We start from the raw sequence: 25,404 nt of genomic DNA on the forward strand, positions 1-25,404 counted from the left end.
GGGTCCGTTTGGAGGTGGCGGAAATGACAACGGATGATACGATGTATTTGGAGGTTGGTGGGGTGGAAGGTAGGAACAGTGGGGTTTTGTCCTGGTGGCGGTTGGAGGGGCGGGGCTCAAGGGCAGAGGAGCGGGAAGTGGAAGAGATGCGGTGGAGGGCATCGTCGACTACGTCTGGCGGGAAATTGCGGTCCTTGAAGAATGAGGCCATCTGGTTTGTACGGTTTTGGAACTGGTCCTCCTGGGAGCAGATGCGGCGGAGACGAAGGAATTGGGAATATGGGATGGCGTTTTTACAGGGGGCAGGGTGGGAGGAGGTGTAGTCTAGGTAGCTGTGGGAGTCGGTCGGTTTATAGTAAATGTCCGTGTCGATTCGGTCACCTGAGATAGAAATGGAAAGGTCTAGGAAGGGGAGGGAGGAGTCTGACGGTCCAGGTGAATTTGAGGTCGGGGTGGAAGGTGTTGGTAAAGTGGATGAACTGTTCAACCTCCTTGTGGGAGCATGAGGCAGCGCCGATACAGTCACGCTATTGAACTAAGTTTTACATAGGGTATAAGAATAGTGCTAAAGCATTATTGAAGAAGTAGGTTCCCAACTTCCTCTTAAAGGAAAACAGAGATTCAACCAGGAAGTTCCAGAGATTAGGAGTTGGGACATGATTGCAAATGATCAAGTGATTGAAATTTAGAATGTGCAGGAGACAGAATTGGATGAGTACAGTGATCTAGGAAAATTTGTAAAGTTTAGCTTTACCAAGGTGGTGGGGTGAGAAGACCTGGAGAGAAAATTGGGCCAATTGCTGAATCAGGTCAAAGTGATGGGAATAAGGAGTTTGATGTAAATTGACACATGGGCTGTGCAGTTTTGAATGAGATCAAATTTATGCAGAGTGCAAGTTTGAAGACCAGCCAGAAGAGCATTGGAACAATCGTGTCAAGAAGTGACAAAAGCAGGAGTGAGAGACCATACAACATGAGATGTGATAAATTACATTACAGAGTTAGAAGTGGCTTTCTTGGTGATTGGAAATATATAGGCGTTAAAATTTGGCTCAGGATCAAACAGGATGAAATGATTGGAAAAAATGGTAATTAGGGGCTTCAACTTCCACAAACATTTTTGTAAACTATTTTAAGAACTGATTGTTTTGAATTCCTTGGAACTGTGAAACCTGCACTCTATGTAAAATGATGTGTCTTACACTGGATTTGCAGGCAATGTCGAATACTGAAGTATATGAATGAAGTTGCAGTGTACTAATTTACACTAAAAATTGCAGATTTTAAGCATGTGTGTTAAATATAAATCTTTCTGATACACTTTGGAAATTGTATTGGTCTGGAACTCCCAATATTCTTCAATAATCTTCAATAAATATGAATATTTGCTGGATTGATATGTAATTTTCAAAATTCTGAAGGAATTGAAGAAAGCAGTTTGATTACTGTTTGGGATTTATTAGAAGTTTCATGGAAACCTGTTTATAGCACCAAATTTTAGTAGTAATCGATAACTATATAAACATATTTGCTTTCTGGCAATATCTATTATTTTAGCAATTGAAAATTTTGCAATTTTTTTTTCCTGCCCTGGAGAGTGCCCATGGTAAGGATTTGAACTCAGAGAATCATGGTGTCAATTTGAAAACTTAATTTATCTGCTTTAAGGTGAAAGTTCAAATCTCGGCTAAATGTGTGGAGTTACTTTTATATTTAAAGATGCACTCTATGTTTTGTTGAATAACTATTTTAATTGCTTTTGACAGCAGCAAGAATCTGAGCTGGAAAATACAGAGGAAGAAGAGGAAATCACCACTTCATCTGGGGCAGATTTCAACTATCTTTTGAACATGCCCTTATGGTATCTGACTAAGGAAAAGAAGGATGAACTGCTTAAGCAGAGAGATGTCAAAGTAGGTTTATGTAGACTCATGGGGATTGACATTGATATTCTGTTTTTGATCGGTATTTGTCTTCAAGCGGTAGCTACCATTGCATTTGTTTCTAAATTGATGCTCTTTAGTCATGGAACTCCTTTCCACAAAATAGACTGCAGTGGTTCAAGAAGATGGTTCACCATCACCTTCTCAAGGCCAATTTGGGATCAACAATAAATACTGTTCTAAGCAGTGTAGCTGACATCCCCTGAGGAAATGTTGATAATCTGTATTTATGTACTGACATAGCAAGTGATCCAAACATGGCAAGAAGGAAACTAGATCATTTTTGGCCATATTGGGTAAGAACAAACAAAGGGTATCCTTTACCTGTGCTGTAGCAGATGTTGGATCCTTCACTCAGCAAATTAGAGGCCGAACAACAATTTGAGAGCCCCCTGTATGAAATTAATTTCCCATACGTCAAGTTTGCAGAGCATAACTCAGAAAAGGTTGTTAATTCTGTTTTTTGGTCTGTAATTCCAAACTCTCTTATGTTAGGAAACCGAATTGAGATGTCTGAAAAGGAAAAGCCCGTTGGACCTATGGAAGGAAGACCTGGCAGCCTTCATCGAGGAGCTTGAGGTACTATAACTGTTACTGCATGATTGGAAATGCATTTTATTAATGTACTTATAAGAATGAATTAAATTGGAATTGCTTCCTAATTTTCTCTCATCCCTGCCCTTCCTCTTCATACTGACCTTTGTGAGGATATTGACCATTTTTTGGTAGTTGCAAGTTAGAAATATTTAGCACAAGATAATTAGCATGTTCATATTAAAGGAAGATATCACTTCTCAGCATGGAGCTATAGACTGCAATATTTGTAGTTTTAGCTGATCCAGTTAAGAAAAGAAAATATGCAGTTCAGATTGTGCACTCTATTCTTTAAATGATGTCCCAAATCCTTACTATTCATTAATGCCAGTGATCTTGCAAATTTAAACTGCATTAAACATTTCTGATCCTGCAAATTAATATGAGCAATGGGGAAATGAGTGCTGTCAAATAGCTACACTAATTGTTTATTTGTTCGAGTACATAATGTGAAGTTCTGTAAAATGTCTACTTTCTTGACTTGTTTTCCATAAATGCACGTGTAGATTAATATTTTTTGTCTTGCGTCTGCTCTGCTATTCACTGACTATTTCATTGAAGGATCTGAAGTAGGTGTTATGTTCTTCATTTTCATGGTGCCAGTGACTTATTTGGCCACCACCTGGATATGGGTGCTGGTTTTGAACCGAAATTTTTTACCCACGAAAGGTTGCAACAAGGACCGTTTTCAAGCCTCTATTTAGTTGCTGCTCTTTTGGTATTTCTTTCTCTCTTCTTACACCGCCCTCTTATATTAACTGACAGTAGCTAGCACAGGGTGTTGAGTTTGCTAGTAGATGTTACATTATATTGAGTGAAAGATTCCAAAATTAACTGAACGAGGATGGAATACTATCATGCACAATAAAAATGATTTACTAAAAATAAATGCTGTTTTGTGAGAGTTTATATAATGTTTTATTTTCTTCAATGAATCGCTCATCCCCAAAAATGTATGTAATACAGATCTTTGTCTCCTGACTGAAGGGATCAATGTATTTTCAACTTCCAACACAATTTTCTTTTTTATTTCAATTCAGCGTGTGGAGATGCAGGAGAAAGAAGATGAATTGGCTCACGTTGGTAAGGCTGTTAAAGGTAAAGGTGGTAAGGGTAAAATGAGGAAGCTGCAGTTGGAAGAAACTATGCCATCTCCTCATGGCAGAAGGGTTGTCCCCAGAGTTACTTCTGCTATGAAGACAGAGGCCACCAGGAAAAATATCAAGAAAAAAGGAAAGGTGAGTTTATCTGCTTCTGGTACTTTGCTAAAAACTAATTTTAAACTACAATTAAGGGATTTCAACGAATGACCATGAAATCATCAAAATTAAAATAGTTTTGCTATTGTGATTCAGCCTTGGTGCTGACATTAATACACTGTACAAAATGTTCTAGACCTAACAGTGAACATTATTAACAAGCCACAAAATAGGAAGTTTATGGTCAGTAAATTGCTGTATTAAATCTCCAAATTAATGATAATCTTACATTTGCTTTCTGGTGGTGGAGGTAACTGCATGATAATTAATGAAAAAATATTGGCTTAATATTAGTTTGATTCTTACCACAATTTTTAGATTTTCATTGATCTTTACCATAAAACAAAAGCAGAGTTCCTTTAGTGATTGCTGAAAGGTAAAGTCATGGTCAATACAGTGTGTTGTGCTGTGAACTGGATGTTGGATAAGTGCTGTACTTATGCGTACAGTATTTCTGAAGCGGAAGGAAGCAGAATTGTGACAGCCAAAGAAACTGTAATTTGGTGAGGCATCAGCAGAAATCAGTGAATTTAGGGTGTAGGTTTGCTCGCTGAGCTGTAGGCTTGATATCCAGACGTTTCATTACCTGGCTTCGCTTCACTTGGAGGTCGCCACTGATGATGTTACCTAGCCAGGTAATGAAACGTCTGGATATCAAACCTACAGCTCAGCGAGCAAACCTCAACCTGAGCTACAAACCTTCACAAATCCGTGAATTTAGCTGAACTCCTAAGTCTGATTTACTCCTTGCAATTTGAAAACCATCTTTGTTTTCTTCTTTTGGATAACTTTTAAAGAAATTGCTTTAATGTTGCTTGTTTTATTTGTTTGTTGTGGTATAAATGTCGTGATAGTACATATTAACAAGTGATATATTATTCAAAATTCCATTTGTTTCAAGTCTATTTTTGATCTTGTTAACCTGCAGTGTTAGACAGTTGTTTTTTGGTGTGACTTGGGATGGAGTTTGTTAATATCTTGAATATCTTATAGGGTGAAACAGATTCTCTTGCTGTTAAGATGGAGTTCGGTGATAAAGAGGGAAGTTCTCCTGAATATGCAAACCTTGCAGAACGAATTTCCAAGAAAGTGAAAACTGAAGCAGGTGAGTATTTTTAAATTGTCATCAAACCAGAATTGCTTAGGTTTCTTCAAACAGGAACTGGCACCTGGAAACACAAGCATGCCAAACAATAGAATGTTCTCAGCTTTAATTTCTTCCACTCAACTTGAACCCAATTGCAGCCACCTTGCGCAGAGGTTTCAGATGTCTCCTTGATTTGGCTGGGGGGGGCGGGTGGAGAAAGTAGCTTCTGGGGATTGGCCACAATTGATCATCTTGTATTTGACACAAGAAGTGTATAGAATGTTTAATGGAGCAAGTAGCATGTATTTCATACTTTGCCAAATATAAATTGGCTTGGAAATTACGCCACAGAACCAGACAAGATGGAATTGTCTGCTGTTGTTTGGTATCAAAAGTCTGTTTGCTGAAAAGATGGCCAGACAACACCCCCAGCCGAACTTTCAGAGAAAGGCCACTGCATCTTCCTCCTCCTTGGAGGACAATGGCAGGCCCAGATATAGAAATCATGCCTAGTGAGAACCAGTAGTTAGTCAGAAGCCTCTTTCCTCCCCGCTCCATAAGAGACATTATTTTTAATCCAGTTGGATAGAATGCTGGGGCTTTAAAAAAACAAGATCAAATGATATTTTTTATGGTATAGGCCATCTAGAATCTTGCAACTAACTGATTTTATGAGGACGTATTCTATTTGAATGAGCTTATTATGCCGTTGCTGAACAGATTCAACTTTTTTTTAAGGGACCAAGACAAAGCCAACAGCTCAGAAACAAACTAAACTTCAATTTAAACCTCTTGCAAAGAAAAAGAATCCTTGGTCCGATTCAGATTCAATGTCAGAATCAGACGATGACGTGGAGGTTATTGATCTTCCTCCCAGACAGAAACAACAGAGGGCTGCAGGTAGTGCTTTTCAATCCATATTTGTGTTTAATATTTGATGGGGGAAGCTTTTTAAGGATTTGTGAAGGTCATTTGCAAATATTAGCCTTGTATGAATACACAGTCACATGCAGAGTTGAATTCCTAAATCATTTATATATAGTATACAAGAGCTCATGTAAGCATTCTTGAAGTTTTGTAGTTATACCCACAATACTGTTAGGGAGGGAGGTCTAGATCAAAAGGTTTCAGTTGCTAACTTGCAACAATGTCAGGATATCTACTTTATTCTTTATTCACTCATGAGATGAGGGCATCACTGTCTGGGCAGCATTTATGGTTAATCCCTAATTGCCCAGAGGGGAGTTAAGAGTCCACCATATTGGCTGTGGTTCTGGAGTGACATGTAGCTCAGACCACATAAGGGTGGCAGTTTCCTTCCTTAAAGGACATTAGTGAAAGGACATTTCCAACAATTGTCAATGGATGCATGGTCATCAGTAGGCTCTTAATTTCAGTCTTTTTTAATTGAATTCAAATTCTACCATCTGCCATGGTGGGATTCAAACCCAAGTTCACTGAATATTGTCTGGGTCTCTGGGATTAACAGTCCAGCAATAATACCATTAGGTTATTGCTTACCCCAGGAGGATTGGAAAAAGAAAAATAGAGAATTGCACTGACAGTATTAACAAGTCAAAGTATGCCCACCAAAACGCTTGCATTCGCATGGGAATATGACCATTTAATCCACATTCTGGAAAACAGTTGACATTTGTGGAACAGCACTGCAACAAGAGTAACAGCTTTTTGACATTGAGTAACATTTAATCAAGTGAGACATCAAGGATCTTGGGTAAAATTTTAAATCAGTGGGAATCAGGGAAAATTCTACTTAATAGTCATAACTAGCACAAAGGAGGTGGTTGTGCCTGGTGCAAGTCAATTAACTTATTAGCATGGCTTGGTGAGGATAGTGTTTTTGCAGTCATATTCAGCAGCGTCATTCCCTGACAAATTTAGCAATGAATTGCTTCCCAATGTGTTCAGTTCCATTGGCAAGTAACACTAATGCTATATGCGTGCCAGGAAAGATGTGGGCAAATTTGTGAGAATGCAGAAGAGTTTATGAGAATGGTTTAAGAGGTGAGACACCTGAGTTACAGAGGTAGATTAGAAAAAAATGGACTGATTTTCATTGGAGAGATGGTTAAAAGGAAAATTAGAACATAGAAAAATACAGCACAGAACAGGCCCTTTGGCCCACGATGTTGTGCCGAGGTTTAATCCTCATATGAAACATAGTAACTTAACCTACACGCCCCTCAACTCACTGCTATCCATGTGCATGTCCAGCAGTTGTTTAAATGTCCCCAATGACTCTGCTTCCACCACCACAGCTGGCAAAGCATTCCATGCATTCACAACTCTCTGCGTAAAGAACTTACCTCTGACGTCTCCTTTATACCTTCCTCCTAACATCTTCAAACTATGACTCCTCGTGCTATTCAAACCTGCCCTGGGGAAAAGTCTCTGACTATTGACTCTTTCTATTCCACTCATTATCTTGTATACCTCGATCAGGTCTCCTCTCTTCCTGCTTCTCTCCAGAGAGAAAAGTCTGAGCTTATTCAACCTTTCTTCATAAGGCAAGCCTTTCAGTCCAGGCAGCATCCTAGTAAACCTTCATTGCACCCTCTCCAGAGCCTCTGTATCTTTCCTTTAGTAGGGTGACCAGAACTGGACACAGTGTTCCAAGTGTGGTCTCACCAGGGATTGTAGAGCTGTAGCAAAACCATGCTGCTCTTAAACTCGAAACCCCTATTAATGAAAGCCAAAACACCATATGCTTTCTTAACAACCCTAAACTTTTCAAAATCTGAGAAGTGTAGAGAGAAAGAACCCGTTCCTGCTTTTAAAATGATCAAGATTGAGAGATTGCAGATCTAACATAATTTGTAAAAGAATCAAATGCCATGTGAGAAAGACTTTTTTGCACTTTAAGGTCTGGAATGCACTGCTTGGAAGTGTAATAGAGGTAAGTTCAATCAAGGTATTCAAGAGGTTAGTGTATCATTGTTTTTATTCAAATAACATACTACTGAGCCTTCGTGCTCATTTGGAGAACCAGTGCAGACACAGTAGACCTAATGACTCCTTGTGCACCATAATAATTCTGATAAATCTTCCACAGGTTTTAATTTGTTTGTCTACAAAAGTAACTCTCGCACAATTTTAAGTAACCAAGATCATACTTTTATAAACAAACATAGAAAAGCTGCTACTGACAGTAACGAGTTGACGTCATTTAGGGCTTTGATTCTTTCAATAATTAGACATATGTTTGGAGATTTCCAATAAAACCAATGCTTGTTGATATATTTAGTCAAAAGATGAAAACAATGTTTAACAGTTACCGATATTTGGTAATAGGAAGAGTTTGGAAGGATATGGACCAAGAGCAGGCAGGTAGGACTAGTTTGGGATTATGTTTGGTATGGACTGATTGCACCAAAGGGTCTGTTTCCTAGCTTTACCACTTTATGATTCAATGATAGAAATTTCATCCGTCAGTGAAATCAGTGCTCAGCAACACCTTTGCCTCAGTTTTCTTTCTTACTATGATCTTCACTTTTCTAGTATCAAACCTTCCTTGATGGAGCCAAAACTTTGGCACTTTAACTTCGTTCAAATGGATTTCCCAAAAGAAATATGCTAAACTAGAACTTCAAACTTGAATTTGCATCTGCATACTTAAATTTTTGACCTTGTTTTGTTCTCCCCAAATTTATTTGTATTTTCCCAATCACTACTCACGTTTCTAATTTGAGCTTTCCAAGTGAAATTTATGTTAATTTATTGTTTTCTATTCCGTATTTGTAACAGCTTCAAAGGCCAAATATGTGCTTGAATCATCTGATGAGGATGATAATAATGGTGATAAAATGATGAGTGAAGTGGAAAGTGATGATGAATGTCATATTTCTGACAGTGGTACTGAATTCTCCAAACCAAAGGCAAATTGTACCCTTAAGTAAGTATGAAAATTAGATTTAAAATCATTGATGAATTTGTTCAAGTAAATTGCTCATAATAAATGTAATATTTTTATGCAGAAAAGCCCAGTCGAAGCCTTCAGTAAAATCTGTTCCCCAGGAGAATGAAATTTTCCAATCATCACAGGAATCTTCGAAAACATGCAAGTGAATCTCTTTTTCATCAGTAGTAATTTTAAGGAACTATCATTTTTTTTAAAAAGATAAATAAAGCATGATTGGTTCAGTTTTTCTTAAATCAAAATAATGCATTCATAATATCTGGTCAGCCTTGCATTTGAATTGTAATCTGTTCTGTATATGTTGACTAGTTGGTTTCAGATGTAAAATTAACCTTTTTGCCTTTGGGTTAGAAGAGGAAACTGGTTATAATTATTTCCTCTTTGTCATTCACTGATTTGTTATAATATGCATATATGAGCAAATGTGTTCAGGTACTCCCCTGTGGTAAAATATTCATGAAATCAGGCACATCAGGAAGTCTGATCAAAACCAGTGGAACCATACTCCCGACAAGTAAAATAGTGTGGAACAATATGTACAGTAACTACTCAGAGTTATTAAACTTGGTGTTATATGTATAAAGTGCATGCAAACTAATAGAAACAAATTTCATTATTTGAATTTGTTAGTGGTTGGTGTTGTAGTTATATTTTTTTATGAAGGGTGTTACCTTACCCATAACTGTGAAATCTTAATACAGTCAATACCATACCAATGATGATCATATTTTTCTTTTGTTCTGGACTTGTAAATTTTCAGATTCAATTGCTGCATTGTGCCACAATTAATAGATAGTCATTTGTTACAGGTGATGGTAACTAAGTTATGTTAGCATGGCATCTGTTGGTTTATTGAAGGGCATAAGGAACTTCCTGTAGTAAATTATGTTTTAACATAAGATGATTAAAAGAAATTTTAGAAATTGACTTGTAGTTAAACCTTGTTGCCTGTGTGCAATAATTTGAATTTAGTGGAGTCTGATGAAAGAAGGATCCAGATTTGATATGAAAGTTCTCACATTTTTTTAAAAACCATAGTGCTTTTTTAGGATTCAGTTCACATTAAGGTCTGACACATCCAAAATGCTGAAAGTGTCTTTCTAAATGTGAAGGCCTAGATCAATGCATATAACATATTCATATTTATTTAATGAACTTGTAATATTTTGGTAAGCCTACAAAACTGCTAAAATTGCTTTGCTAATTATAGTACAGACATGAGTTTTTACGGTGTTGTTTCTCCTTTTGAGAAAAATATTAGTGCTACCTGCTAGGAAAACAAAATTAATATGTAAATACATTTTTTTGACAAGATTTGGGATCTTGATCTTCATAAAATAAAGCATTCCTAATCTCAAGATCTATTATTGTTTCTCACAGTCGGAGAGGACATGGAAAAGCATATTCCTCAAATTGTTGATGAGGTTTTATCCTCTTCTGATTCTGTTAATGAACCTGAAGTTCCCCCAATCCATTCCAACACTTATAAACCAACAGCAAAGAAAGCAGCAGCCAAACCAGCTGGAGAAAAGGCAGCACCAAAAAAACGTGCTCTTGGCAAGAAACCCACCACTGTTTCTAAAAAAGGCAAGTGAATCTCTTCTGATAAAGATCTGATATGGATTGCAATCTTCATAGTTCTTTAATCTATGGTGAGAAAATAGCAGTCCATAATTGCACAAAAAATATCAGAAATGAATCTGATTTTACATTTTATTTTGGACATATGTTGAATTTGGAGTAGAGTCCATGGTTAATGCTTAGTAATAATATAGATATCAATTTAAAAGTTTGGTTGAGACCAAACATCAAGCGCCATTACTATTGGAAGTGTTTGTTTTTGATCATTTAATCGTTGAGTTTATAATCTAAATATTTTGCTAGTCTTTGAAGTTACTGACGGACTGATTCTTTGAGAGATTTGTTTTAGGCTATCTACATTGTTCATGCAATGCATTACAACAAAACTGGTTTCCTAATTTGCAGCAATGACAACAGTTCTAAAGTCCAATCCAAATTTGGTGTAAAGCACTTTGAGAAACTCGATTGTTATAAAATCTGCTACAAGATTAGCAAGTCTTCCTTTTAATGTCCTCTCCAGGAACCAATAGTTAAATCTAATTAAGTATTTTTTTTTATTTTAACAAAGCCTTGCCTTGAAAAGGCTGCAAGAGATAGTACTGAGACAGTTTTCTTTATGGCTAAGTTACCTATGAATGAAATGAGCACTCAGAACATTGACATTATTCTCAAGCAACAGGAAGCACCTGCCTTTCTGAAGATTGAACTGTCTGGATGTAAAATAAAATAGCCTGTGCAATATGAATGGCATGGTGACTCAGTGGTTACCACTGTTGTCTCACTGCAACAGGGACGCAAATTTGATTGCAGCCTTGGGTGGCTGTCTATATGGAATTTGCGTGTTCTCCCCGTGTCTGTGGGTTTCCACTGGGTGTTCTAGTTTCTTCCCATAGTCCGAAGATGTGCAGGTTAGGTGGATTAGCCAAACAAATTAGTGTCCAGGGATGTGCAAGCTAGGTTAACAAGCCATGGTAAATATGGGTATATGTTGGGGTCTGGGTAGGGTGGGGGGTGCAAACTTGATGGGCTGAATAGCCTTTTTAGCACCATATGGATTCTACAATTTCATAAGTAGTATATTTCATCCAAGCAGTCTCCTTCACCCACTGTGGTCTCTCAGTTTTGCTCTCTAGTCACTTTGAGACAAAAAGGAAATTGGCTCCCGGTACAAACCCAAAATTGGGATTTGGCTGTACTCCTCAGCCAGGGAAAAGGGCCATTTTATTGTAAATTTATTTGCATTTAGCTTCCATGATAAAATTACAGGGAAGTTAATCAAGAGTACCTTTCAAAACTCTAATAGTAATGCAACATCTAAAATCTAATCATTTACAGATGAAAACCAACCTTCCATTTTTGATGTTCTCACCAAACAAAAGGCTGCTCCAAAATTTTCCAAGACTGCTCTGAAAGCAAAAAATAAAACATCTTCTGATGATGACAATGTTACAAAGAAAGTTGCACCAGCGAAGACTAAAAAAACTAAAAGAAAGAAGGACTCTGACTCAGATTCAGAATTTGACTTTGGGTTGAAACCTGCAAAGTCCGCTGCAAACAAAGTAAGTATTATTGTTATTGAAAATCCTGAGTCAGTAAATTGGATCATTCACTTTTTGCCTTCTAAAATAGGCAATGCTTTTCTTTTAAGGTTTGAGATAAAATCAGAAAATGATTGTGGTTTATTGTCTAACATGACTTCATAGATAAAACTAACAATTATAGCCTGTGTGTGCTTCCATTTAAAATTTACTGTAACTGTATGAAAGCAGAAGGGGTGGGGGGGGAGGCAAGTGCAAAAGTGTAGTGGTATTGTCACTGGACTAATAATTCAGAAATCCAGGTAGTGCTCTGGGGTTGGGGACTTGGGTCTCCCAACGGCAGATGGTGGAATTTGAATTCAATTTCAAAAATCTGGAATTAAGAGCCTATTGCCACCATGAAACCATTGTTTATTGTCACAAAAACCATCCGGTTCACCAATATCCTTCAGGCAAGGTAATCTGCTGACCCTACCTGGATTGGTCGACGTGTTAATCCATACTCTAAACTATCCACTAAAATGGTCTAGCAAAACAAATTCACTAGAAAGTCTCAAAAGAAATGAAACTCAATGGAACTGCCTAGTATCAACCTAGTTACTGAAAACAACAGCAAACCAGCCCTGTTAATTTTGCAAAGTTCTCCTCACCAACATCTAGAAAATAATGTCAAAATTAGGAGCAGTTGATGAGCAAGAAATGTTGGCTCAGCCAGTGAAGCCCACATTCCCTAAATTATTTTTTAAATGAAGGGCAAAATGGCTTAGTCATGACTGGGAAAATTGCAGAGACAGATAAAGAAATGGTATTGAAAATTATTTTTTCCTTTACTCTATCAACAAAGTAAGCCATATGGCCTTTTGAGGCTGTCTCTCATTCACTAGTGTCATGGCTGATCTTTGACCTGAACTCCATTTGCTACCTGGTCCCTATATCCTTTGATTCCAAGAATCCAAAGTAATTAACCTTAAGTTTGAGCATAATCAACAAATGAGCTTCCCAAATTATGAACACTTGTACTTACAACACAATCTCATACAGAGGTCTAATTTTAAAGATCGAATGTTTCCTATACTTATGGCTATTTTATATTGTCCTGCATTGTGTTCCAACTTGCATACAAATTGGCTTGCAAGCAGACTCCAGAACAGAGCCTGTTCACTACGTGGGGACTGCTTGGTCACCACCCTCACCTCTCCCCAACATAGAAAATTCCAAATTTTCCTGAACATCTGCATAAATAAATTTCTCTTCATCTCAGTTCCAATTTATTGATTACTCATTACAGCCTCCATCTAGTCCTTTCTACTTGAAAAATGTAATTACTTGAGTGATGCCTTCCTACTAAACTGTAATACACTAAGAGCAATTTTAGAAATTTCACTTCATATTGTTTGGTTAATAAGGAAGTGCAATTGGTGAAATAGATCATAAATTTTGGACTAACATTGCATCTACCGGTTAGATCTACCATAGTTTCTAAAATAATGGTTGTGAGGTTGACTGGAGCAGTACATTAATAAAATGTCCTCTCTTATCTGGGACCCTGTTTAAGACCAGTCATTTCTCATTGGATTCTTTCATTTTTGTTGTATTTTAAAAATTTACAAATGTAGTCAAGTGTACATTTCAAGTTAAAGCCGATTTCTGTTTTAAATTTGAAAAAGCACAGGTCAGCCTGCAATCTACCAATGTTGGAGGTAGAGCAGGATAGAACATAGAAAAGTACAGCACAGAACAGGCCCATGATGTTGTGCCAAGAGTGAATCCTAATGTAAAATAAAATAACTTAATCTACGCACCCCTCAACTCACTGCTATCCATGTGCATGTCCAGCAGTCGCTTAAGTGTCCCTAATGACTCGCTTCGACCACCATCGCTGGCAACGCATTCCATGACTTCACAACTCGCTGCATAAAGAACCTTTCTCTGACCTTGCCCTCTATACCTTTCTCCTAATATCTTAAAACTGTGACCCTCGTACCAGTCAATCCTGCCCTGGGGAAAAGTCTCTGGCTATTGACTCTATCCATTCCCCTCATTATCTTGTATACCTCAGTCAGGTCACCCCTCTTCCTCCTCCTCTCCAGAGAGAAAAGTCCGAGTTTAGTCAACGTCTCTTCATAAGGCAAGCCCTCCAGTCCAGGCACCATCGTGGTAAACCTTCTTTGCACCCTCTCCAAAGCCTCTGTATCTTTCTTAAAGTAGGGCAACCAGAACTGGACACAATATTCCAAGTGTGGTCTCACCAGGGACTTGTAGAGCTATATCAAAACCTCACGGCTCTTAAACTCGATACCCCTGTTAATGAAAGCCAAATCACCATATGCTTTCTTAACAACCCTATTCACTTGGGTGACAACATGAGAGATCTAAGTACTTGCACACCAAGATCCCTCTGTTCCTCCACACTGCCAAGAATCTTGTCTTTAATCCTATATTCAGCACTCAAGTTCGACTTTCCAAAATGCATCACTTCGCATTTATCCAGGTTGAACTCCATTTGCCATTTCTCAGCCCAGCTCAGTATCTTGTCTATGTCCCTCTGCAGCCTGCAATCGCCCTCGATACTGTCGACGGCACCTCCAACCTATGTGTCATTTGCAGTCCAAGCCATTTATAAAAACTACAAAGAACAAAGGACCAAGAACAGTGCCCTGTGGGACCCCACTCAACACTGACCTCCAGGCAGAATACTTTCCATCTACAACCACTCTCTGCCTTCTGTCAGCCAACCAATTCTGAATCCAGAAAGCCAAATCTCCCTGTATCCCATACTTCCTGACTTTATGCATGAGCCTAGCATGGGGAACCTTATCAAATGCTTTGCTGAAGTCCACATACACAACATCCACTGCTCGACCTTTGTCGACCTGTCTTGTCACCTCCTCAAAGAACTCAAAAAGATTTGTGAGGCATGACCTGCCCCTCACAAAGCCATGCTGGCTGCTTTTAATCGTGCTATGCTTTGCTTCGCCAAATAGTCATAAATCCTATCCCTCAGAATTCTTTCCAAAACTTTGCTGACCACAGACATAAGACTGACTGGTCTGTAATTGCCATGGATTTTCCTATTACCCTCTTGAAAAGAGGAACTACATTCGCCTCCTTCCAATCCTCCAGTATGACTCCCGTGGAGAGTGTGGAGGCAAAGATCTTCAACAGCGGCTTAACAACCTCCGTTCTCGCTTCTCGGAGCAGCCTAGGATAAATCTGGTCTAGCCCTGGGGACTTATCAATCTTTAGGTTTTCCAAAATTTCCAGCACATCAAATTCATCAATTTCGGTCAACCCTGTATCCCAGCTCCTCAAAGTTCTCATTCACAACAAGGTCCCTTTCCTTAGTGAAAACCGAAGCAAAACTCACTTAGGGTTTTCCCTATCTGCTCAGACTCCACACACAAGTTCCCTACGCTCTCTCTGATCGGCCCTACCTTCCCCCGATCATTCTCTTACTCCTCACATATGAGTAAAATGCCTTTGGGTTCTCCCTAATCCTTCTTGCCAAGCTCTTTTCATGCCTTCTGAGCTCCTTTCTAGCAAACCTGTAATCCTCTAAAGCTGTGCAAGATCCTTGCTTCCTCCACCTTACGTAAGCTGCCTTCTTCCTTTTGACGAGAAGCTCCTTTCTTATCATCATCCAAGGCTCCTTAATCTTACCCCTACTTACTTGTCTCAGAGGAACAAATTTATGCATCACTCGCAACAACTGCTCCTTAAATAGTCTCCACATGTCTGCTGTGCCCTTTCTGTGGAACAATTGCTCCCAGTCTGTACTTCCAAACTCCTGTCTGATAACATCATAATTTCCTTTTCCCCAATTAAATATCTTCCATCGGTAACTGCTCCTTTCCCTCTCCAAGGCTATGGTAAATGTGAGACAGTTGTGATCACTGTCACCAAAGTGTTCTCCCACTGCGAGATCTGAACCTGTCCTGGCTCATTGCCGAGCACCAAATACAAAATGGCCTCTCCCCTCGTCAGTCTGTCTACATACTGAGTAAGGAAACCCTCCTGAACACACCTGATAAAAGCGGCTCCATCCAAACCACCTGCACTTGGGAGGTTCCAGTCAATATTGGGAATGTTGAAATCGCCCATAACAACAACGCTGCAACATCTGCATTTTTCCAGAATCTGCCCGCCTATGAGTTCTTTAATCTCTACTGCTATTAGGATCTGTAGAAAACCCCAGTGAGGTGGCTGTTCCCTTGCTGTTCCTAACTTCCACACATGCAACTCAGTAGACAAACCTTCCTCAACAATCTTTTTTTCTGTAGCTGTGATGCACTCTCTGATTAGCAATGCTACACCCCTTCCTCTTTTTCCACCCTCCCTGTTCTTTTTAAACGTTCTAAACCCTGGAACATCAAGCCAACCATTCCTGCCCCTGTGAAACCCACGTCTCCGTTATGGCCACAACATCGTAGTCCCAAGTATTGATCCATGCTCTAAGTTCGTCACTCTTAATTTTGACAATCCATGCGTTAAAGCAGACTTTAACCGATCCTTTTGTTTCATCGTGTGAGAAACCTTCCTGATAGATTCACTACATCTTGTCACTGCCCCATCTGCAACTGCCCCCTTCTCAGATATGAGGCTCTGATCCCCAAACAAAATAGTTAAAACCCTCCCAAACCACCCGAGCAAATCTCCCACCCAGGACATTGTGCCCCTCCAGTTCAGGTGCAACCCGTCCTTCGTGTACAGGTCTCACCTTTCCCAGAAGGTATCCCAATGGTCGAGGGATCCGATGCCCTCCCTCCTGCACCAGCCTCACAGCTATGTATTAAGCTGCATTCGCTGAGTGTTCCTTGCCTCACTATCTCGTGGCACTGGTAGCAACCCTGAGATCACTATTCTACTCATCCTGCTCTTCAGATTCCAACCTAACTCTCTATGGTCACTTTTTAGATCCTCAATCCCTTTCCTGGCTATATCATTGGTGCCAATATGTACCACGATTTCTGGCTGCTCACCCTCTCCCTTTAGAATCCTGTAAACCCAATCAACATACCTTCCGAGAGTTGTGTTCCTGACCACAAAATCTCCTGTCAATCCATCTAACTATTGAGTCCCCTACCACTAGTGATTTGCTAGCGAGTGAGTGCATCAGAGTGCATCACAGCTACAGAAACTAAGGTTGTTGAGGAAGGTTTATCTACTGAGTCAGTACGAGTAGAAGTTAGGAACGGCAAGGGAACAGCCACTTAGGATGTTTGGGGAGCTTGTTAAATAGTTATAAGAATGAGGCATACACTTTACAGATTAATGTCATGTCACTTCTGCTTTTGAAAATAAAGTCTTTGCAGTCACTTGACTGTGATTTATGGAATTTATCAGGTAACTAATGAATTAAAGCAAATAGATCAAAACAGTTACAAACACTGATTTTTATCCTGAATCGATTTTCAACACTTGTATCAGTTGTGTAAAACAAAATAAGTGTTATGATCGTATACTCAATGGTTGCTCATATTTATTTACTTATCAAGTTGTTTCATTATCAATCAAACTCATTCTCGGTGAGGGTGGTTTGGTGTACCTGCTGAGCTCTGAGCTGAGTTAGCTGATCTTAGGTGGAACACCGAGAGATTCTAGTGCTCCTGAATTACTGAGAGTAAATTTACCCAGAGTTCTTGTTCCTAATTACTATGTGGTAGTACCTGTTGAAAATTGTGAATATGAACATTGATAAAAGCATGAAGAGTGGTGATGTCCCTGCAGTCATCTAGTCTCCTACTACATGCTTGTGTTGATTATAATTTAATGATGACCATTTTATTACAGCCTTAGTTGATGAGCACTTGTAGATAGACATATGGCACCATATTACATAATTAGTGCATTTACTATTGACTTTGAAAATTCTTGTTCATTTTCCTTAGAATTATCTTCTTTTTGTGGCTTTACTTGCATATTCATTTGAACTGTACTTTTGGCTTCCCTCATCCTTTTAAGAAAACACAGCCCCAGAGCGCTGAAATATTACAGTCATAGAGATATAAAGCACAAAAACAAACTCTTCAGTCCAACTCATCCATGCCAACCAGATATCCTAAATTAATCTAGTCCCATCTAAACCCTTCCTCTGCATATATCCATCTAGATGCCTTTTAAATATTGTAATTGTACCAGCCTTCACCACTTCCTCTGGTGGCTTATTCCATGCATGCACCACCCTCTGCATGAAAAAGTTGCCGCTTAGATCTCTTTCAAATTTTTCTCCTCTCACCTTAAACCTATGCCCTCTAGTTTTGGATTCCCTCACCGCAGGGAAAAGACCGTGTCTATTTACCCCATCCATTCCCCTCATGATGGTATAAGCCTCTATAAGGTCACCCCCTCAGTCTCCAATGTTCCAGGGAAAATAGTCCCAGTCTAATCAGTCTCTCCTTATAGCTCAGACCCTTCAACCCTGGTAACATGTTGGTAAATATTTTCTGAACCTATCAACTTTTTAATCCTGATTCTCCTCAGAAAAGCAAGATGAAGGAAGATGACAGTTACCATATCGATATCGATGAAGACTCCAATTCAAATATTAGTCTAGGTGGAGCACCTCCTAGAGTGACCAGCCGTGCAAAGAAGCCTGTTCAGTACTTGGAGGACTCTGATGATGATGATTTGTTTTAACTTTCTAAGTATCTACACCCAGTTAATATGTGCAGTGCCGGTTTTGGTACTAAGCTGTATGGACCAAGAAAATTCTAGTATTGGCTTTGTAATGCTATTTTATATGGATTAGTACTTGGGGACACAAGTTTTCCTGGGCATATAGTGTGGAGATTGTTCATGGCTAGATATCAAAGAAAATTCTCGTTCCTAGTCTCTGCTGGGGAAAACACACATGATTAACTTTGAATGAAAACTGGGCTGAATGGCCTTCAAATGGCTATTTTCTAAATTTCTGTATGAAGAATAATCTAAGTGCCCGTGAACTATTCCTTGGAAAGATAGAAAATTGTGGAAAACCATTTCAGAAAGATGTTTCTGATTTTTAGTTTCAATTTTGCCTGTCTGTAAATATTTTCTGACAACTGATTCTTACATTCTCACTTGACTGTTCTCTTATATTTTTTAACTTTTTTAAATTTAAATTTCTGAAATAAAGGTTTTTGTAAAAAGTACAGATGTTGTTTTGAGTCTTTTTCAGTAGAAATGTGCTTTTAGAAGAACATAAATCTATTAATTCAAAGTTGCTTTATTGAATTTAGTTATTTTGAAATGCAGTTGCATTTCATAGTATTCATAGTATTTCACTATCTCATCCAAAGTGCATGTGATCAATGAACCCTGCTACATAAATTGAAATCCATGCCGGACACTTCAGTACTCTTCCAGTTTGTCACAGACAACCAGACAGTGAAAACATTTTATGGACTGTCAAATAACACACAGTTCCTCGTGAGATATTGAGTTTCCTGGGAGTTGGTGTGCCTCTGCATATAGATTGTGATTTTCCACCTTCATAGCTTGCAGCAATACTTTTACATTGAGCTTTCTCCAAGGTGATGGATGCTGATGACTCTTCTATCAGGTTTCAGTAATGACATGCTATTCCTATGTATGGAGTGGACAAGTTGTCAGGCCTTCTTTCAAGAATTGACTGTCCTTTATTTAGACCTGATCATGGTTTGCAATATGGTTGCCATGTGCTGGAGCGCATGTTCTGAGGCATTGGTGGCTGTTATTAGGGAACCACTGCACAGGAATAAGTTCATCCATCAGAGGTGGTTGGTGGAGGAGAGGGCTTGGGATGCTGGGCTGACCAAACTCAGAAATGTGTTGTGGAAAAGTGGTCTTGACACTGATGCAATTGGTTGTTAGGGTATTTGTCAATGTCTAGTACATGGACAGAGCCTCCTGACTGGTACTCGACCTGGAATGCATTGGTACAGTGAGCTTCCAGATGAACAGATTCCCATCAGCACCACAAGCACGCACACCTCCTTATTCCAGCAACTCACGGTTTAAGCCATATCTGAGAAATTCCCTCAGTACCCCTTAAAACAGCACAGAGTAGTTTCCTGTATGGGTTGTTGCTATACATCACTGCCTATAGTTGTTTGCTGCATGATATAAGAAAGTGAAGACTGTAGATGGTGGAGATCAGAGTCAAAAGAGTGCGGTGCTGGAAAAGCACAGCCAGTCAGGCAGCATCCGAGGAGGAGGAGAGTCAATGTTTCGAGCATAAGCCCTACATCAGCCCTGGGGAAGGGCTTATGCTTGAAACATCGACTCTCCTCCTCCTCTTCAGATGCTGCCTGACTGGCTCTGCTTTTCCAGCACCACACTCTTCGTGCTTGACATAACATCTTTGCTTCCAGTAGCAGACATCCCAGATAGAGGGCCACTAAGGTAGCCCTTCCTCTTTCCGTTGGGAATCTACCTGTAGAAGTGACATCTCATGTAATAAAAGTGTAATTGGACTCACTGGGTGCAAAGATCTGCAGTTTTTGTGGCCTGGAGAAAATGTTTTTCATATTTATTTGGATTGCATTCTTTCACAACCCCTGTTTTCTCTCTGGGCCTGCTCCTGGACCTGACCAGCATGGCTCCTTACAGGTCCAGGCAATGAACAATGGAGCACATCATAGTGCTCATCTGTCTGCATCTCTGCCACTGTTAGATCCATGTTCCAAGTTCCACTACAAGACAGCATGCAGTATTCCACTCCACAGGCCTTTAGGGACCAGGATGCATCATCATATCTGATAATAGAATTATAATTTCTGTTATAGTTCTGTAAGTCTTCGCACCTTTTTGAGAAGATTCTTACTTTCACCAATGGATTGATCAGGCTCGATCACCTTGATTGATTGGACTCAACCAGGTGTTGATATGTCAATGGTAGGGTGGTCCTTAGGCATTCATTTTTGGGGGTGCTGGGTGCACATGGCCTCTTCCAAATAAGGGTGTGAGGTGCCCCTATGTCTAGTACACACCCTGATATTTCCGATCACCCGAGGCCAGTTGACTCTATTCAAACCCAAATTTGTAAAATTTGATTATTATTTTTGTTACAGTGCGTATGCCATGGATGTTGTGTATTTGGACTTTTTAAAAGTTAAAAATCACACAAAGTCAGGTTATAGTCCAACAGGTTTAATTGGAAGCACACTAGCTTTTGGAGCATCACTCCTTCATCAGGTGATAGTGGAGGACTCAATCCTAAAACACAGAATTTATAGCAAAAAGTTAGTGTGATGTAACTGAAATTATACATTGAAAAATACCTTGATTGTCTGTTGAGTCTTTCATCTGTTTGAATACCATGATAGTTTCACTTCTTTCATGTGTAAATCACAAAACCTTTGTTTTAAAAGTTGCATTCTCAGGTTATCTGTAACAATGGATGATAGCTAGACAATATGTTGAAGGTGTTAGCCCCCTGTGTTCTCTGTCTATGTCATGATGTTTAGATAGATTCTAATCTAAAAAGTGAGATAACAGAGTTTTACATGAATTCATGCAGTTTTTGAGCAAAGTACAATGTAACTCTGCAAGTACAAATTCACCCCACAAAATATGTGTGCATGTGGGTCTTTGTGTGTGTGTGTGTCTGTCTGGGATGGGGGTTGAGAGTGTGAGAGAGTGTATGTGTGTGTGTGTGTAGTGAGTGTAGAGTTAAGTCTGTGAGGGGGTGCATGGGAGTCTGCGTGTGTCTGAGGTGGGGAGTTGTGAGTTTCTGTGTGAGAGAGTGTATGTGTGTACGCATGAGTGTAGAGTGGTCTAAGTCTCGGAGAGGATGCCTGCGTGAGTGTGGGAGTGTATGTGTCTGTAAGGATGTGTGTGGGTGTCTGTGTATATGTGTGTATAGGAGTGCCTCTCTGTGTGTGTGCAGGAGTGACTGTGTGTGTGTATAGTGCAATGGTGGTCACCTGTAATGTGACATGAGCCCAAGGTCCCGGTTGAGGCCCTCCCTATGTGTACCGAACTTAGCTACCAGCCTCTGCTCGGCCACTTTTCGCTGCTGCCTGTCCCGAAGTCTGCCTCGGAGGATGGTCACCCAAAGCTCCGAGGTCGAATGTCCAGGACCACTGAAGTGTTCCCCATTCACCCGTTGCTGTAGCCTTTGCTCTGTTTACTCAATGTACCATGCCCCAGGGCATCATTGCCTGCAACATATAAGATAGACAATTGGCTGAGTCACATGAGTACCTGCCATGTACAAGATGGGAGGTGTCCCCACATGTAATGGTGGTGTCTATGTCCACACTCTGACACATCTTGCAGCGCCGCTGCATAGATACCACTATTACACATGGGGACACCTCCCACCTTGTACATGGCAGGTACTCTTATGATTCAGCAAAAGTTGTCTATCTTATATGTTGCAGGCAAGGATGCCCTGGGGCATGGTACATTGGGGAAACCGAGCAAAGGCTACGACAACAAATGAATTGGCACCGCACAACAATCAACAGACAGGAATGTTCCCTCCCAGTTGGGGAACACTTCAGTGGTCCAGGACATTTGACCTCGGACCTTCGGGACAGCAGCAAAACGTGGCTGAGCAGAGGCTGATAGCTAAGTTTGGTACCCATAGGGAGGGCCTCAACTGGGACTTTGGGTTCATGTCACATTACAGGTGACCACCATTGCACTATACACACACACACACAGACACTCCTATACACACGGACACACTCCTATACACACGGACACACATATACACAGACACTTACAAACACACAGTCACACAGGCATCCTCTCAGAGACTTAGACAACTCTACACTCATGTACACACACACACTCTCACAGACACTCACAACCCTCCACCCCAGACACGCGCACACACTCTCACGTGCACCCCCTCACAGACTTAAGACACTCTGCACTCACTACACACACATACACTCTGTCACACTCACAACCCCCATCCCAGACAGACATACACACAGACAAAGACCCACATTCACACACACATTTTGTGGGGTGAATTTGTACTTGCAGAGTTACATTGTATTTTGCTCAAAAACTGCATGAATTCATGTAAAACTCTGTTATTTCACTTTTTAGATTAGAATCAATCTAAACATCATGACACTGACAGAGAACACAGGGTGCTAACACTTTGAACATATTGTCTAGCTAACCCATTGTTACAGCTAACCTGATAATGCAACTTTTTTAAAAAAAGGTTTTGTGATTTACACATGAAAGAAGTGAAACTATCATGGTATTCAAACAGATGAAAGACTGAACAGACAATCAAGGTATTTTTCAATGTATAATTTCAGTTACATCAAACTAACGTTTTGCTATAAATTCTGTGTTTTAGGATTGAGTCCTCCACTATCACTTGATGAAGGAGCGACGCTCCAAAAGCTAGTGTGCTTCCAATGAAACCTATTGGACTATAACCTGGTGTTGTGTGATTTTTAACTTTGTACACCCCAGTCCAACACCGGCATCTCCAAATCATGACTTTTTAAAAGCATTTGATGTGAACCACATGGCAGGTTGCTTAGAAAAGTAGAAATGTTCTTGACAGTATGGGTTAGAAATTGGCTAAAATATAGGAAACAGGGTACGATAGATGCATTTCTCAGATTGGAGATGAGTTGAAAGTGGTGTTGCCCAGGGATAAATGTTAGAATCCTTGCTTTTTCTGATATATGTAAACAACTTTGAGATGGATGTTTGGGGTAAAATTTTAAATTTGCAGATGATACTAAATTAGGGACAGCAATGAATTGTGAGAATGACGCTATATGACTTCAGAGATATTGATAACTTAGCCAAATAGGCAGATACCTGGCAAATGAAATTCAATACATTGAAATGTGAGGAAATGCATACTGGTAGAAGAATACAAGAGGGGCAATACAGGCTCAATGGTACTGTGGCTGAATGGGCCGCTTAAAACGATGAACCTATATGGTTTTACAAAAATTGGGCAATAACTGAGGCATGCTGGGAAACTCAGGCAAGTCTTCACCAAAGTGACTGTGCTGCAGGATCCAGACAGGCTGCAGCTATAAACAGTATGTGATCCACCTGGTAGCTGCAGACCAAACAATACAGAACCAAATTTGGGTTTGAATCGAGTCAACCGGCCTCGGGTGATCGGAAACATCAGGGTGTGTACCAGACACAGGGGCACCTTACACCCTTATTTGGAAGAGGCTATGTGTACCCAGCACCTCCAGGAATGGATGCCGAAGGACCACCCTACCATTGACCAACACCTGGTTGGGTCCAATCAGTCAGGGTGATCGAGCCTGATCAATCTATTGATGAACAGTAAGAATCGTCTCAAAAAGGTGCGAAGACTTTCAGGTATAAGAATCACTGTATTATCATGCTGAACAGTGGTAACTTGAGACTAACTACCAAGAAGAGAAGACACCCCTAGGCCCACCAGAAGAAGACCAGATAGTCATTACCATGTGGATCAAGGCCAAGATCTAGTGTAGTGGGATATGATCATCCAGAGTTAAGTTAAAGCATGAGTTAAATTATTAGATTTATAGTGTCTTTTGTTGTTATAGTATTAATTGTGTTCAATAAATTTTATTGTATATTATTAATAAGAGTTGCCTCGCAGTTTCTTTGCTCGATATTAATTAAACACAGTGTGGTAGGTGTAACAGTACAACCCTGAAGTGAGTGTAGGAACAGAGGAACCGTGGGGTTCACGTGCATAATCCTCAGAAGGTAACCAGCCAAGGTGCTAAGAAGGCTTATAGGATCCTTGTGTTTAAATAGAGGCATAGAGTATAAAAGCAAGAAAGTAATATTACACTTCTACAAATAACTGGTCAGATCACATTTGGATGATTGTGTTCTTTTCTGGGAGCCTTATTTAAGGGAGGATGTTAACGTCCCTGAGAGAGTACAAAGGAAATTTACCAGGAATGGGGTTTTAGATGCAAGGAAACATTAGAGAAATTGGGTTTATTTTCCATGGAGCAAAGATTAAAAGGTGGCATTATTGAGGTGTTCAAATTTTTGAACAATGTTCACAGGGTAAAGAAGGATATTCTGTTTCCACGAGTTGGTATGTTAGTAACTAGTCACAATTTCAAGATTGTCAGCAAGACAGCTATGAGTGAGATGAGGAAAAATATCTTTACTTCGAGAGTTATAGAGTCATAGAGATGTACAGCACGGAAACAGACCTTTCGGTCCAACCAGTCCATCCCAACCCAATCTGGTCCCACCTGCCAGCACCTGGTCCATATCCCTCCAAACCCTTCCTATTCATATACCCATCCAAATACTTCTTAAATGTTGCAATTGTACCAGCCTCCACCACATCCTTTGGCAGCTCATTCCATACACGTACCACCCTCTGCATGAAAAGGTTGCCCCGTAGGTCTCTTTTATATCTTTCCCTTCTCACCCTAAACCTATGACCGCTAGTTCTGGACTCACACCACCCCAGGGAAAAGACTTTGTCTATTTATCCTATCCCATGCCCCTCATAATTTTGTAAACCTCTATAAGGTCACCC

General features: G+C 39.9%; 1 protein-coding gene across 2 annotated transcripts in view; it reads left to right on the forward strand.

Annotated features, from left to right (window-relative positions):
* The window catches only part of top2a (DNA topoisomerase II alpha), a 58,929-nt gene extending 40,145 nt beyond the window's left edge, over window positions 1-18,784 (forward strand). Inside the window, exons 26-35 of one of the 2 annotated variants that reach the window (XM_043674889.1) lie at window positions 1,770-1,913; window positions 2,439-2,522; window positions 3,578-3,775; window positions 4,790-4,901; window positions 5,622-5,783; window positions 8,649-8,796; window positions 8,879-8,961; window positions 10,201-10,407; window positions 11,737-11,960; window positions 18,420-18,784. In XM_043674889.1, the coding sequence (XP_043530824.1) occupies window positions 1,770-1,913; window positions 2,439-2,522; window positions 3,578-3,775; window positions 4,790-4,901; window positions 5,622-5,783; window positions 8,649-8,796; window positions 8,879-8,961; window positions 10,201-10,407; window positions 11,737-11,960; window positions 18,420-18,575 (1,518 nt within the window). In that variant the 3' untranslated portion in view covers window positions 18,576-18,784. Of the gene's footprint in view, window positions 1-1,766; window positions 1,914-2,438; window positions 2,523-3,577; window positions 3,776-4,789; window positions 4,902-5,621; window positions 5,784-8,648; window positions 8,797-8,878; window positions 8,962-10,200; window positions 10,408-11,736; window positions 11,961-18,419 lie in introns of both variants that reach the window. The other variant, XM_043674888.1, reaches the window with a different exon arrangement.
* Window positions 18,785-25,404: the final 6,620 nt, after the last annotated feature.

The sequence above is a fragment of the Chiloscyllium plagiosum genome, chromosome 33 (genome assembly GCF_004010195.1).
Source record: "Chiloscyllium plagiosum isolate BGI_BamShark_2017 chromosome 33, ASM401019v2, whole genome shotgun sequence".
NCBI classification, from domain to species: Eukaryota; Metazoa; Chordata; class Chondrichthyes; order Orectolobiformes; family Hemiscylliidae; genus Chiloscyllium; species Chiloscyllium plagiosum.